Source organism: Amphiura filiformis, chromosome 12 (assembly GCF_039555335.1).
Source record: "Amphiura filiformis chromosome 12, Afil_fr2py, whole genome shotgun sequence".
In the NCBI taxonomy this organism is placed as follows: Eukaryota; Metazoa; Echinodermata; class Ophiuroidea; order Amphilepidida; family Amphiuridae; genus Amphiura; species Amphiura filiformis.
Window position 1 is genome coordinate 56796942 of NC_092639.1, and position 13114 is coordinate 56810055.

General features: G+C 36.1%; 2 protein-coding genes across 2 annotated transcripts; both read left to right on the forward strand.

Moving 5' to 3' along the window:
• Positions 1-707: 707 nt before the first annotated feature.
• Positions 708-3878, forward strand: LOC140165542 (uncharacterized). The gene is made up of 3 exons (XM_072188828.1): positions 708-818; positions 1570-1890; positions 2307-3878. Exons 2-3 carry the CDS (start codon positions 1594-1596, stop codon positions 3876-3878), a joined length of 1869 nt encoding a protein of 622 aa, XP_072044929.1. The 5' UTR covers positions 708-818; positions 1570-1593.
• A 2480-nt stretch (positions 3879-6358) lies between these two features.
• On the forward strand, positions 6359-11298 carry LOC140165437 (uncharacterized). The gene is made up of 4 exons (XM_072188738.1): positions 6359-6467; positions 7969-8260; positions 8633-8839; positions 9063-11298. Exons 2-4 carry the CDS (start codon positions 7994-7996, stop codon positions 10620-10622), a joined length of 2034 nt encoding a protein of 677 aa, XP_072044839.1. The 5' UTR covers positions 6359-6467; positions 7969-7993; the 3' UTR covers positions 10623-11298.
• Positions 11299-13114: the final 1816 nt, after the last annotated feature.

Here is a 13114-nt window from a genome sequence, read left to right on the forward strand (position 1 = left end):
TTAAATTTGCATGATAATATTTTCACAAACTCCACTGATTTCAAAAATGTTAACTTTAGAAATGTTGGTTTCCATCATATATAGAAATATTTAACATAACAGGTATTTGTGGCATTCCTGTTGCTTGCAAAGTTTTGTGCAAACTTATAGATGTATACAATTATGTAAAAATTAATGCAGCATATATGTGACGTGTCATGTCACAAACAGACACTTTTGGGCAGGTTATCAATTTTGAAGTTTTTACATATCTTAAATATAGAGATATTTTGCTCCACAACGCCGTTTTCCCCAATGAAATCGGACATTCCTAAGCGAAGATATTGAGTTTATAAGTTATAGATTTATATAATTGGAAATTGAGATATCGGCCTTTCAAAATATTATTGACAATGTTAAGAGTAGGAATGACCTTGAATAAAGTCTGAAAAAATATGCCAGTTATATTCCGGTGTTAAACTATCAGACAATATTTTAAATATTATTAGCATCACAAATTTGCAAAAAACCCAAATTGAGAACAAATCACCCCCAGGCAGATTTCTGGCTATTCCATTTACGATCCTGCCCAAAAGTGTCTGCTTTCGATATACCACGTCACATATATTGTAACATCACTATTATCAATATTATAACACTATAACACTATGGTTATGGTTATAATTGTTTGGAAAATCAATGATGTTATTGATAGAATAGTGATGTAGAATTGCATGAAACAGGGAAAAGTGTGTTGCATGATTGAAGCGAATCAACAAACAAGGTTTAACAAACTGCACTGTTTCTTTATACCTATCGAACAACGTAGCATGCCTAAGGTAAGTAGATGTAAATGTACATTTAATGCTTTGTGAAAACAATGAAATGGTTTACCACTGTGTATGTTCATACAAATGTTTGAAAGTTTTGATTATGTGTGATTTTATGGAAGAAACTTTACAGCGGTAGTCACTTCTGCTGTAAAGTGGGATTTGGTATTCGCTGGCATCTCATTTTCCTCTCCTTTATTATATATGGCTATAGTTAATGGTTGAGATCATAGGTACTTGGTGATGGTGTGAAAAACAAAAGTCAATAAATGGTTGTCTTGTTTGATAACCAACATGAATAGCATATTTGGCGTCCGAGTGCTCTTTAGATTTCTCTAAGGGTAAATGTACATATTATTTACCCAGCTTTGAAAAAAAAACTTAGTAAAAACTTCCAATTTTTGTATCAATTTTTGTTTGTTTGTAGCAGTATTTCTTCAGTTTCCAACCTTGAATAACAAGTCTATAACTTCTTCTCTTTTTTATCATTAATTTTTTTATTTCTTTTTTTAGTAGCAGTATTTCTCTGGTATATCCAACCTTGAATAAAAGTATAATTTTGAACAAAAATTTCCATTTTTGTGAAATCGGGCTGTTACGATTTTTGTGACCTTTTCAACTCAAATATCGGAACAAATCCGATTGAATCGGAATGGTTGGCAGGTCTGCTCAGGGTTGTAAATATTCAGGAGTCCATAAGTTACATGCATGTATATAGTTCCATGACAATTTTGTTATCTATGATATTTCTTACATACAGTAAGATGATAGTCCAGTAGATTTGATGGCTGAAGTAGCTGTTTTTCAGAAGATCCAGAAGAACATTCTATCTGTTTTTCAGAAAATTAAGAAGGACCTATCTTGCCATATCTGTTCAGCAGAGCTGAAAGATCCTATACGCCTACCTTGCCTGCATGGATTCTGTTTTGAATGTCTGGAGACTTGGCATCAAGAAAGCCAAAACAAGACTCAAGTGATCTGTCCCGCTTGTAAGAAGTCAGCACCTGTACCTAATGAAGGAATCAAAGGATTTCAAGGACATTTGCTTGTACAGAATCTACAAGAAACCATGGACAACACAGTAAGAAACTTTTAAAGAACAGAAATTGAAAATCACTACTACTTCTTACTACACAGATTTATAAAGCACTAAGAAACAAAGTGCTTGAAAAAGGGAAGAAAAAATCAGACAAAAAGATGGGCCTTCACATTCTTTTTAAAGATTTGGACATTAGTGGAGGCACGGATATTGAGAGGCAGGCTATTCTATAAAACAAGGGGCTATGTGGGAGAACACCCTGTCACCAACCTGCATGTGAGACCTACGAACAGTATAGAGAGATGCCTGTCACAGGACATAGGGAATAAAGAGATTGATGGGTATGATGAATGGAACTTACATACTCATGAGTAGAATATAATCTAATCTGACACTGCTTTATTTTATGTATGACCTTAAAACCTTTCTTATCACCCTCCCAATTTTCTTTTATTCAGTCTACAGAACCAATGAGAAATATAACATGTCATGTCTGTAGAAAGGACGCTAAGGCTCACTGCACAGACTGCAACAAGTCCATTTGTCAACAGTGCTTGGCAAGCCACAATGCCTTCATGAAAGATCACCACATAGTCAGCATTGAAGAGCTTCAGTCAGGTGAAGTCACCACTGAAGGCAGAGTCTGTGAGGTACATGGTGAGCAGGTACGGTACTACTGTGAGACAGAATACAAGCAAGTGTGCATGGACTGCATCAGTCTCAAGACGTGTCCTGCTGATCATGATAGGGTGACCTTGAAAGAAGCAGCCAAGAAGCAAGCAGATATGATCACTGGGTTGAAGGAGAAGTGCACCGACAACATAAAGAAGTTTCAAGATGCTATTAAGGACACTTATGTAGTACTAAGTACTCTTAATGATTCCAAGAAACATAGTAAAACTGATGTTGAAAATTGTAGACAACAGTACATAGACCAAGTAAACCAAGTATTTGATAGTGAGTTACTCAAAATTGACAAGATACATGGAGATAGGGTCAATTATATAGCAAACAAAAAGAAAGTACTGGAGTCAGAAGTAGATAAATTGGAAGAAGCCAAACAGCAGGCATCAGATCTCACTGCCCTCAAGTCTGATTTCTTGACCACCTACAAGTATTCCTCCTTGTCCAAGAAATTGTACGAATTGTCTTTGTCAAAACCAGTAACAGCAGATAAGTCCTTGGGCTACCTGGCATTTGAGAGCATTCCAATGATTGTCCCACCAACTGGATATTTGTTGCAAAGGCAGAGATGGAGACTTACCAGTCAATTCACAACAATTTATGAAGGAATGGATGAGCCATGTGGAATTGCTCTAAATAAAGATACAGATATTGCTGTTACAAGCTTTGAAAAAGGTGTGAAGGTGTTTTTAAGAGATGGTAGATTAAAATGTTCCTTCATGGATTCATTTACCAAAATAACAGATGTGACAGTATCTGATGGTAGATTCATTGTCACAGGTGGACAAAGCTTTCATGGTTTGAAATTTTACAGTGGTAAGGGCAACCTTCTGTCAAGTACAGCTGTCACTGACACAACCAATAACAGATCATATGTGAGTTGTGTAGCTATTGATGCCAATGATCGAATCATAGCAGGGTTAGTCAATAACACTATATCCATCCACTATGCAGATGGGTCTCTCATCTCCAAATTTGCAACCAGAAATAGACCATTCCGTCTTGCAGGTACGTCTGAAGGTGAAATAGTTTGTTCTTCCTATGAAGGAAAGTGTCTAGAATTAATGGATTATACTGGCTCTAATGTAAGGGTAGTACAGCCTCATCCACAAGTCAAGAAATGGGCCCCTGGTTATGTGTGTTGTAGACAAGGACAGATCTTTGTAGTCAATGAAGCATCAGGTGACCCAGCAGGTATATTCAGATATACAAGTAAAGGACATTACTTAGGTTGTGTTACCACAGAGGTTAATGATCCTAAAGGAATTACCCTGTCACAAGATGGTATGGAGTTGTTTGTGGTAGAATACACTTATTGCCGAGTCAAAATCTTCCACAGAGAATGATTCTGATTGCATTTTCTTTAATCCATTTCACCAAAAGGAATACAGATCCAAAATTGAAATTAGGTACTGATTGTAGTGTATCAGAACTAAAACACTGTGTTAATTTGAAACAGCTTTGGTTGTAAGAGTGAAAGTCGGTGGATCAACAGTGTCATTAAGTGTGTAAAGTGGTTTGGGCACAGTGCCAGATATCAACTATCGAAGGACATGCAGAGATCTGCGGACCCATACTATTTCAACACTTTCCAGTTTATTTTCATGTTTATAATGTTACCCATTAGTTTCTTATCCCTGCAAGAAATAAACTGGAAAGTCTGTGTGGGTGTGCTTTAAGACCTGCAAATGAGGACTCACACACACCCCCACACACACCCCCCCACACACACACCCGTGTTTGTAAATACCTTCAAACGAGGACCTCGACTTTAGGAGGATCTAACCGAGGACTTACACACCCGTTTTTAATCGACACACCGTGGACCTCGCACAAACACACCAGACAACTTACTATCCAACCGAGACCCGTGCTATACCGCCTATGGGGGACCCATCTTATATGCTATCTTATATGCATATTTGCATCATTTACGTCATCCTGGTCATAGTTTCAAACCGAGGACGTCCTCGTTTGGAGGTGTGTCCTCGTTTTACGGTGTGTATCCATATGTACGTCCTCGTTTGATGGCATTTACAAACGCCTAAAACACTGTGGACCAGCAAATGTGGATGTCCACAATTTCCTATGCTTTACCAGGTTATTGCAAACATTGTAAAATTACATATACAACAATATTTTGTTTGCTGTGCCGGGCCAGGTCTTGGTTGGTTTATAAATCCAGTGGGTCTTGGCATTTAGCTTACGGGCATGCAAGGTCCTCAGTTAGATAAGAACAAGTCATTGGTATAGCTGCAGATATTTACATTTGTGTATATGTGTGCATTGAAATAAAATATCTCAGAACTGGTCAAATTTCTTGGAAAGGAAAAGAAACTCCCTGTGTGCAAGTCAGTAAATTGAATTTGGACACCATAATATGTGGCATTACTTTTTTTGCACTTTCTGTTTGTATTCAATCAACAGGAATTTTAAAACACCAGCAGACAATACACATCCAAAATGGAGATTGGGATTTGGGAGGGGGCACTTGAAAATTAAAGTGCTACCCATGTTCATTAATCAACCCTCAAAATAAGACCCTAATTTGTATAGCTTAAGGTTTGACACTATTTTAAAGTGTTGCGATTTGGTAGTTCACAGCATCTTGCGAATGGTAGTCAGCTTTACTCATTTCATAGCGAGTGTGTAGAAGAATTCAAATATTACAGATATACTTTTGTAGGTCCTGTGGTTCTTGAGTTATGTTGTAGGAGGGCTGAAACACCTGCAACACTTACATAAACGTACATAACTCATTAACAACGATAAATCAAGCAAGGTTTGAAAGTATATGGTTTGTAGAATGAACTTTTGCAAAACATCAAAGTGTTATTTTTCAATAATATATTGATTTACATAATGAAAATCAATATTTTTAGGCTGCTTCGACCAACAGTACCTTGTCTACCCTTAATGCAGCAAATTGCTGTCAGCATTTCAAATGGCGTAATATCAATTTTTAAATCATGTTAACTGGGTATGCCATGGTTTTTAGACACTACACATATGCTGCAGTGAAAGAAGTACCTTACTGCAAAAGATCTAGTGTAATTATGTATGTCATATTTTAAAATAAACTAAAGCTGTGGATCAGAAACATCACTCTTTTTGTTTGAAATTTGTTGTGTTAACAATTTGTAAGTTTTTGTGTCATTTTCATTTATGCTGCAGGTGTATTTTCAAAAAGATAAAAAGTAAAAAATCAATTTAAATCAGGGTCGATATTTATTTGTAGAGTAAAAAACGCACACCTCATATCATGCCATATCATACCAGGATCATGGACCTCTGGACCTAGATATGATCAGAAAAAAAACCTCGCACGTGCATACGTTCCTGAAAGCACTAACGACTGCATGCATGTACATTTGTCAGTCCAAAAATGTTTGTTTAAAAAAATTTTACAGAAAATTATATTTCAATTATCAACTGAAGTAGAGAACACTTAAATTGATTAACACACTTATGATTTTATGATTATGATTGTTACTTTAATATTTACACATGGACTGATTGTGGCAAGCAAACTGTCAAATATTGATTCTTAATTTACATGATCATATTTTCACAAACTCCACTGATTTAAAAAAAAAGTTTACTTAAAAATGTTGGTTTCCATCATATAAATATTTAATTGGTATTTTTGCATTTCTGTTGCTTGCAAATAAACATAAAAGTTTGAAGCAAACTTGAAAGCACAGCATTGGGAATATGGAAAATAACGCAGCATGAAAATATGTTCTACAATCAGTATTGCAGCGCCATATGGGGTCATAACCTCTGGAAAATCCAGGAAGCTATTTATAGAATAGGCCAGTGTAGCGCTGCAGCTATATACATGTACATGAAACGGGAAAATTGTATTGCATGATTGAAGCACATACTGCAGTTTCTTTATATGGATATAATGAACAACTTGATGATCAAATGAGGTGAGTAGATGCACATTATAAATGTATATTAAATGTCTGAAATGTGAAAACAAGTTAATGGTGTATCACTGTTAATGGTCATACAGGTTTAATAGTACATTGTATAGTATGTCAGCAAACACAATTTATATACTTTAACACAATCAAGCACAATTAAAGATCAAGATAAGCACACTGCAAATTGTCCTCATTAAGGGGGTACTACACCCATGTAGTAAATTTGTGACTATTTTTGCATTTTTCTCAAAAAATAATTACACACTGGTAACAAAAGTTATGTATATTATTGGGGCAAGGTATCCAATTACTACACTGAAATTTCAGTGACTCAAGACAAGCGATTCAGTATATATGATAGGAAACGAGGTACATACTAGCAGTACCTTATTTCTGATCATAAATAAGAAACCGCTTGTCTTGGGTCACTGAAATTCCAGTGTAGTAATTGGATTCCTTGCCCCTATAATATACATAACCTTTGTTACCACTGTGTTATTAGTTTTTGAGAAAAATGCAAAAATAGACACAAATTTATCGAGGGGTGTAGTACCCCTTAAAAATGTTAAAAAGCTTGTCTTTGATTAAATATCTAAATGTGTGTATAATTTTAACATTCGGCCGAAGCCAGGCAAAGCCCAAATAGTGCTCAGAGGATACATGTTCCATTAAAATTCAAGGGATGCCAACCAAATATGACAGGACAGGGATATGGGAAGAGGTCTGAGTTTTGCTTCAAAAATTGGTGTCAAATAAATTTTTAAACATTATGCATTTGTTAAACAATAGATATCTCTAAAACTTTTTAACAATTCAAATATAATTACATTTATACCAAATATGATATAAGTGGTCAGTGTATAAAGTTCCTTAGAAACAACTGTTCTTGCTGCATGTATCTCTGCACGTGACTGCAACATGTTTAGATGCGTTTTTAAATTATAAACATGCCTACGAAGCATTTAGATCAACTGGCGGCGCGCACACCACTTGTGGCGCTTGGAGTCAGTCGAAGTGGCGCAGGAAGTGGCGCACGGTAATTTTAATAATTTTTTTCACATAAATCGCAAAAAAGGAATGAAAATACCCAATCTGGGCCTTTGAAAAACCTTAAAATCCAGAAGCTTCCAGGGGCACTGCCCCCTGGACCCCGATAAAGCTTCATCACTGCACCTTACTCGTTATGCGCACGAGCTACCTCGAACATGTTGGCACTTCATGATCACTAAACTTTTCCAGTTGGCACTTCAAGTAAACTAGTTGGAAGGGCCTGATTTAGATTCTCAATGTAGAACCTATTATTATGTCATACTGTTTACTGTTTAGCAACTTACCTACGCATTCATTTATTTTTTTTAAAGAGTTATAATTAGGCAATTTGTCCTCCAAACATAAATGTTACACAGATATTCAGCAGGATTCAAAACATTTTACTGTTATGTTGACTGGTAATGACAAAATTATAAAGTGATCAACCATAATATCTATGATTTTACATATATAGTAAAGATGACAGTCCAGTAGACTAGATGGCTGAAGCAGCTGTTCTTCTCCAGAAGATCAAGAAGGACATTCTATCTTGCTACATATGCTCAGCAGAGCTGAAAGATCCGATCGGTCTACCATGCCTACATGGATTCTGTTTTGAATGTCTGGAGACGTGGCATCAAGATAGCCAAGACAAGACTCAAGTGATCTGCCCTGCTTGTAAGAAGTCAGCACCTGTACCTAAAGAAGGAATCAGGGGATTTCCAGGACATTTCCTTGTGCAAAATCTACAAGAAACCATGGACAAGGTAAGCGACTTAAAGAAAAAGAAAGATCATAATTGGAAACCATCTTCTTAAGCTTATGACCCTAAAAGCCTAAGTGCAATTCTTTTAATTTTCCATTATTCCAATTCCCTTTTTAGTCTACAGAGTCAATGAGAAATACAACATGTCATGTCTGTGAGAGTTTTACTGCATAGACTACAACAAGTCTCTTCATGCCTGAGTAGCCACAATGCCTTCACGAAGGACCACCACATAGTCACCACTGAAGAACATCAATTAGGTCAAGCAACTTAAATAAGAAATTGGAAACTCTCTTCTTATAACTATGTATGATCTTAAACCCTATGCGCATTTCTTATCACTTTTCCATTATTCCATTGTCCTTCCCTTCAGTCTACAGAAGCTGGGAGAGATGCATCATGTCAAGTCTGTGGAAAGACAGCAGAGGCTCACTGCATAGACTGTAAAAAACCACTTTGCCAACAGTGTCTTACCAACCACAATGAGTTTATCAAAGATCACCACATAGTCACCATTGAAGAGCTTCAGTCAGGTCAAGTCACCACTGAAGGCAGAGTCTGTGAGGTACATGGTGAGCAGGTAAGGTACTACTGTGAGACAGTCTGCACAGACTTTGTCCTTTTCATGACTTTTGCATTTTGCCTATATTGTCCAAAACCTCCATGTTGTAGGAGAAATCAACTACAACCTCAACTGTGAAGAGAACCTCTAGAATCACTTTTATAGCTAAAGTCTTCTAAGTGTAAGTGATTATAACAAATTAGATATTGATTGAATGTATACTCATTTTATTCCTCTGCAGGCCTCAGAAAGTGATAGCAAACCTTGTCAAATATGTGGCAAGACTGGTGAATTTCACTGTGTAGACTGTAACAAGGCTCTGTGTCAATCCTGCCACACCAGTCACAACCTGTTCATGAAGGACCACCACATTGTCACTATTGAAGAGCTTCAGTCAGGTCAAGTCACCACTGAAGGTAGAGTCTGTGAGGTACATGGTGAGCAGGTAAGGTACTACTGTGAGACAGAAGACAAACAAGTCTGTGTGGACTGCATCAGTCTCAAGACATGTCCTGCTGAACATGATAGGGTGACCTTGAAAGAAGCTGCAAAGAAGCAAGTAGATTTGATTGATGGGTTAAAGAAGAAATGTGCTGACAACACAAAGAAGTTACAAGATGCTATAAAGAACACTAGAGGAGTACTTTGTACCCTGGACAATTCCATTAAACAAACTAAAACTGATGTTATAAACTGTAAGCAACAGTATATAGACCAGGTAACACAAATATGTGATAAAGAGATTGACAAAATTGATCAAATACATGAAGATAGGCTCTTGGATATAGAAAACAAAAAGAAAGTACTTGAATCAGAAGTAGATAAATGGGAAGAAGCCAAGCAGCAGGCATCAGATATCCCTGCTCTTAATTCTGATTTCTTGATTACCCACAGGTATTCCTCTTTGTCCAAGAAACTAAATGAGATGTCTTTGTCAAAACCAGTAACAGCTGGTAAGTCCCTAGGCCATCTGACATTTGAGAGTCTTCCATTAGTTGTCCCGACTATTGGGTATTTGTTGCAAAGGCAGAGATGGAGACTTATCGATCAATTCCCTACAAGTGGAATAATGCAACCCTACGGAATTGCCCTAAATCATGAGGGGGATATTGCTGTTATAAGTTTTGCAAAAGGTGTCCAGGTGTTTTCAAGAAATGGTCAAGTCAAATGTTCCTTTATGGATGATTGTACCAAAATAAAAGGGGCATCCGTTTCCAATGACAACAGGTATGTCATAGGAAATGGTTATGAAGGCCTTTCATTCTACACCAAAGAGGGTAAATATTTGTCAGGTGTTTCCATCAATGATACCAGAGGTAATAAATCCTATGTTATTTCAATTGATATCGATGCTAATGATCAAATCATAGCAGGGTTAGTCAATAACACTATTTCCATCCACTATGCAGATGGGTCTCTCATCTCCAATTTTTCAACAAATAGCCAACCATTTCGTCTTGCGGCAACCTTTGATGGCGAAATAGTTTGCTCATACAGACAAATACCAAGTTTGCAACTTATGGATTATTCTGGTTCTAATGTACGAGTATTACAACCTCCTCCAGAGGTAAAGAAATGGCTTCCTGGTAATGTGTGTTGTAGACAAGGAGAGATCTTTGTAACCAATCCAGCATCTGGTGACCCAACAGGTATATTCAGGTATACAAGTCAAGGACATTACCTAGGATGTGTTACCACAGAAGTTAATGGCCCTGCAGGAATTGCATTGTCACAAGATGGAATGGAGTTGTTTGTTTTGGAGGTAGATGACTGTCAGGTTAAAATATTCCAAAGAGAATAAAACTTTCCCCCTAAAGTGTATACTACAGGAGTGCAGGCAGGTAGTTTAGTATCTGCCATGTGATACATGGTTATTGAAACATACACATTCTAGATTGAACTTTCTTCCCTGGAAAAGTATGGGCAGCATTTTGTGTATTTGCTTTTGTTCTTTTACCCCGGTCTTTTAGATATTTTGAAGATGTAAACTCTATATGGAGCCTCTTCCACAAGTCAAGAAATGGGCCCCTGGTTATGTGTGTTGTAGACAAGGACAGATCTTTGTAGTCAATTCAGCATCAGGTGACCCAGCAGGTATATTCAGATATACAAGTAAAGGGCATTACCTAGGATGTGTTACCACAGAGGTTAATAACCCTAAAGGAATTACCCTGTCACAAGATGGCATGGTGATGTCTGTGGTACAGGTAGACAATGGTCAAATCAAAATCTTCCACAGAGAATGATCTTATTTCTATTATATTTAGTCACAAGGAAATACAAACAAACACTGAGAATAGACCCAAAAGGAAGATTTGGGTATTAAATGTATCATATCAGGATTAAAATATTGGGTTCATTTGAAGCAGCTAGTGTTGTATAAAGGTGGTTGGTATCCCTTTACACGAGTCAGTAATATGTTCCTCTCTTTATACTTGCATTATTTTCTTTCTAATTAGCCTTTCATAGAAAGGCCCAACAGCAAACTTTGTCTCTCAACTTTTAATTTCAGGAAAACAGGTGAAAAAAGAATCAACTAGCTGACTCTTACATTTCTGCCTGTTATGGCAAAGCAGCAATTTTTTCCCATACCTTCCTATTCATACTGACTAACAGGGAAAGATTTGTAACCTTTTTTAGTTAATCGTGTGACATGTGGTTTTGTCACATTTATTAGGCCTTAAATAGCCCCCTCATTTGGCATCCTTGCTTGGAAAACTTTGTTCCTTAGCCTAATTTGCATGTCAATGTACTTCTGCTTTGTGTTCGTTCAACCCTGGGCAGTCACCATCTCACCTCAGAGGAGTCAAGAAGTGAAAAAGTTTACCATATAAAGTATCTGGCCAGGGTAAGTTAACATTTCCTTTAATTATATTGTTTTTCATTAAGAAAGTTGATCAAGTGAAATAGCACTGTTTGATTCATGGTTTAGAGTAAATCAGTTAAAGTTTGGTTATTTTTACCACTATTTGTGTTATAATCTAAAACTTGGTGCTGAGTCATGTTGAAATCTGTTAGTATCAGATTTGCAAGATTTATAGTGAAAAAGTGTATGCAAGCGCCGCGGTTTGTAAGTTAAAGATGATGATTTTGAATTCTAATTGCAAAATTAATCTAAATCATCAGATGCATTGTTTTGGAATAACAATGGTATTGTATTGTTTTTGAGTTAATAACCATGATCAAACTATGTGTTTCCACATGATCTTCCGTTAATTAATTGTGTATGTTAATTGTGTATGAACTTGGCCTAGTGCTTCGTAAAAATAGGCCTAAAGTATGTTTGCAAGTGTTTTGTAACTTACCAAAGTTAAAGTTATGAAAGTTTTTTATAATAAAAGATAGGCTAGCCCTATCTGTATATTATTTAGTGATTTTAACAAGGAAGTAAACATAGAATCTAGGTGTGGTATTATTGAGGAGCTGGTAATAGTAGTTCCAGATCTGTCACCCAAATCATGCTAAATTAGGTGTATTATTGTTATGTAAGTTGTTCAATTAAGCATGTTAAACCAGTTGTTTACCATCATTATTATGTTCCCAAATACTGAATTGGGCCTGAAACCAACCAACCGTAGCCCAATATACACCCAAACCAGTATATCTTTTGAGTAAGATAAATTAGCATAATAGGTCTATTATGTCAAGATTTAGGAATTTTTAGCCTTTAGAATTTGGTCATTCTTGTGCAAACATTGGCCAACTCTTTTCATAGGATTTGCATATAACATGCATAATGCTACCTGTAGTATATATAGGCAGAAACCAAGTGATTTTACTCATCATTATTTTGGAAAGTAAAAGTAGAAATATAAATAATATAATTGTATTATTATTGTTTATAGGCATTTCAGTAGATTTGTTTTAGGATATTAAGATTCCGTATCAAACCCTAAACATTCAGTGCTGAGTAAGAGAAAGGCCTATAAAGAGAATTTATTGTTAAATAATTTATTTAACCAGTTTAACTTGATCTGTTTTTGTATCATCATGGTATAGTTTGAGTTATTTGAGATAGATAGCTGTGATTTAAGAATGAGATAATATTGAATCTTAATTGAGGTTTTTGTGATGTTTGTAAATAATAATACTAATGCACCCAAGTGGAATTATGTATCATAATAGACTGTGATTGATTGTATGATAGCATATTAAAGGATAATAGGTTCATTAGGCTTTACACCCAATTGGTCATATTGATAGTTTTGTTTGATGAATGAAGTTCAATGTGCAAGGTATAGTGCCAGTAGAAGTAAATAGTAGTATTTTAATTTGTCATCAAAACATGTTCAT

Excerpts from the sequence above, each read along its gene's own strand:
- LOC140165542 (XM_072188828.1), top strand. The coding sequence starts at position 1,594 with ATGGCTGAAGTAGCTGTTTTTCAGAAGATCCAGAAGAACATTCTATCT. Across the intron at positions 1,891-2,306 it reads AAGAAACCATGGACAACACA|TCTACAGAACCAATGAGAAA; the intron begins GTAAGAAACTTT and ends TCTTTTATTCAG.
- LOC140165437 (XM_072188738.1), top strand. The coding sequence starts at position 7,994 with ATGGCTGAAGCAGCTGTTCTTCTCCAGAAGATCAAGAAGGACATTCTA. Across the intron at positions 8,261-8,632 it reads TACAAGAAACCATGGACAAG|TCTACAGAAGCTGGGAGAGA; the intron begins GTAAGCGACTTA and ends CCTTCCCTTCAG. Across the intron at positions 8,840-9,062 it reads GTGAGGTACATGGTGAGCAG|GCCTCAGAAAGTGATAGCAA; the intron begins GTAAGGTACTAC and ends ATTCCTCTGCAG.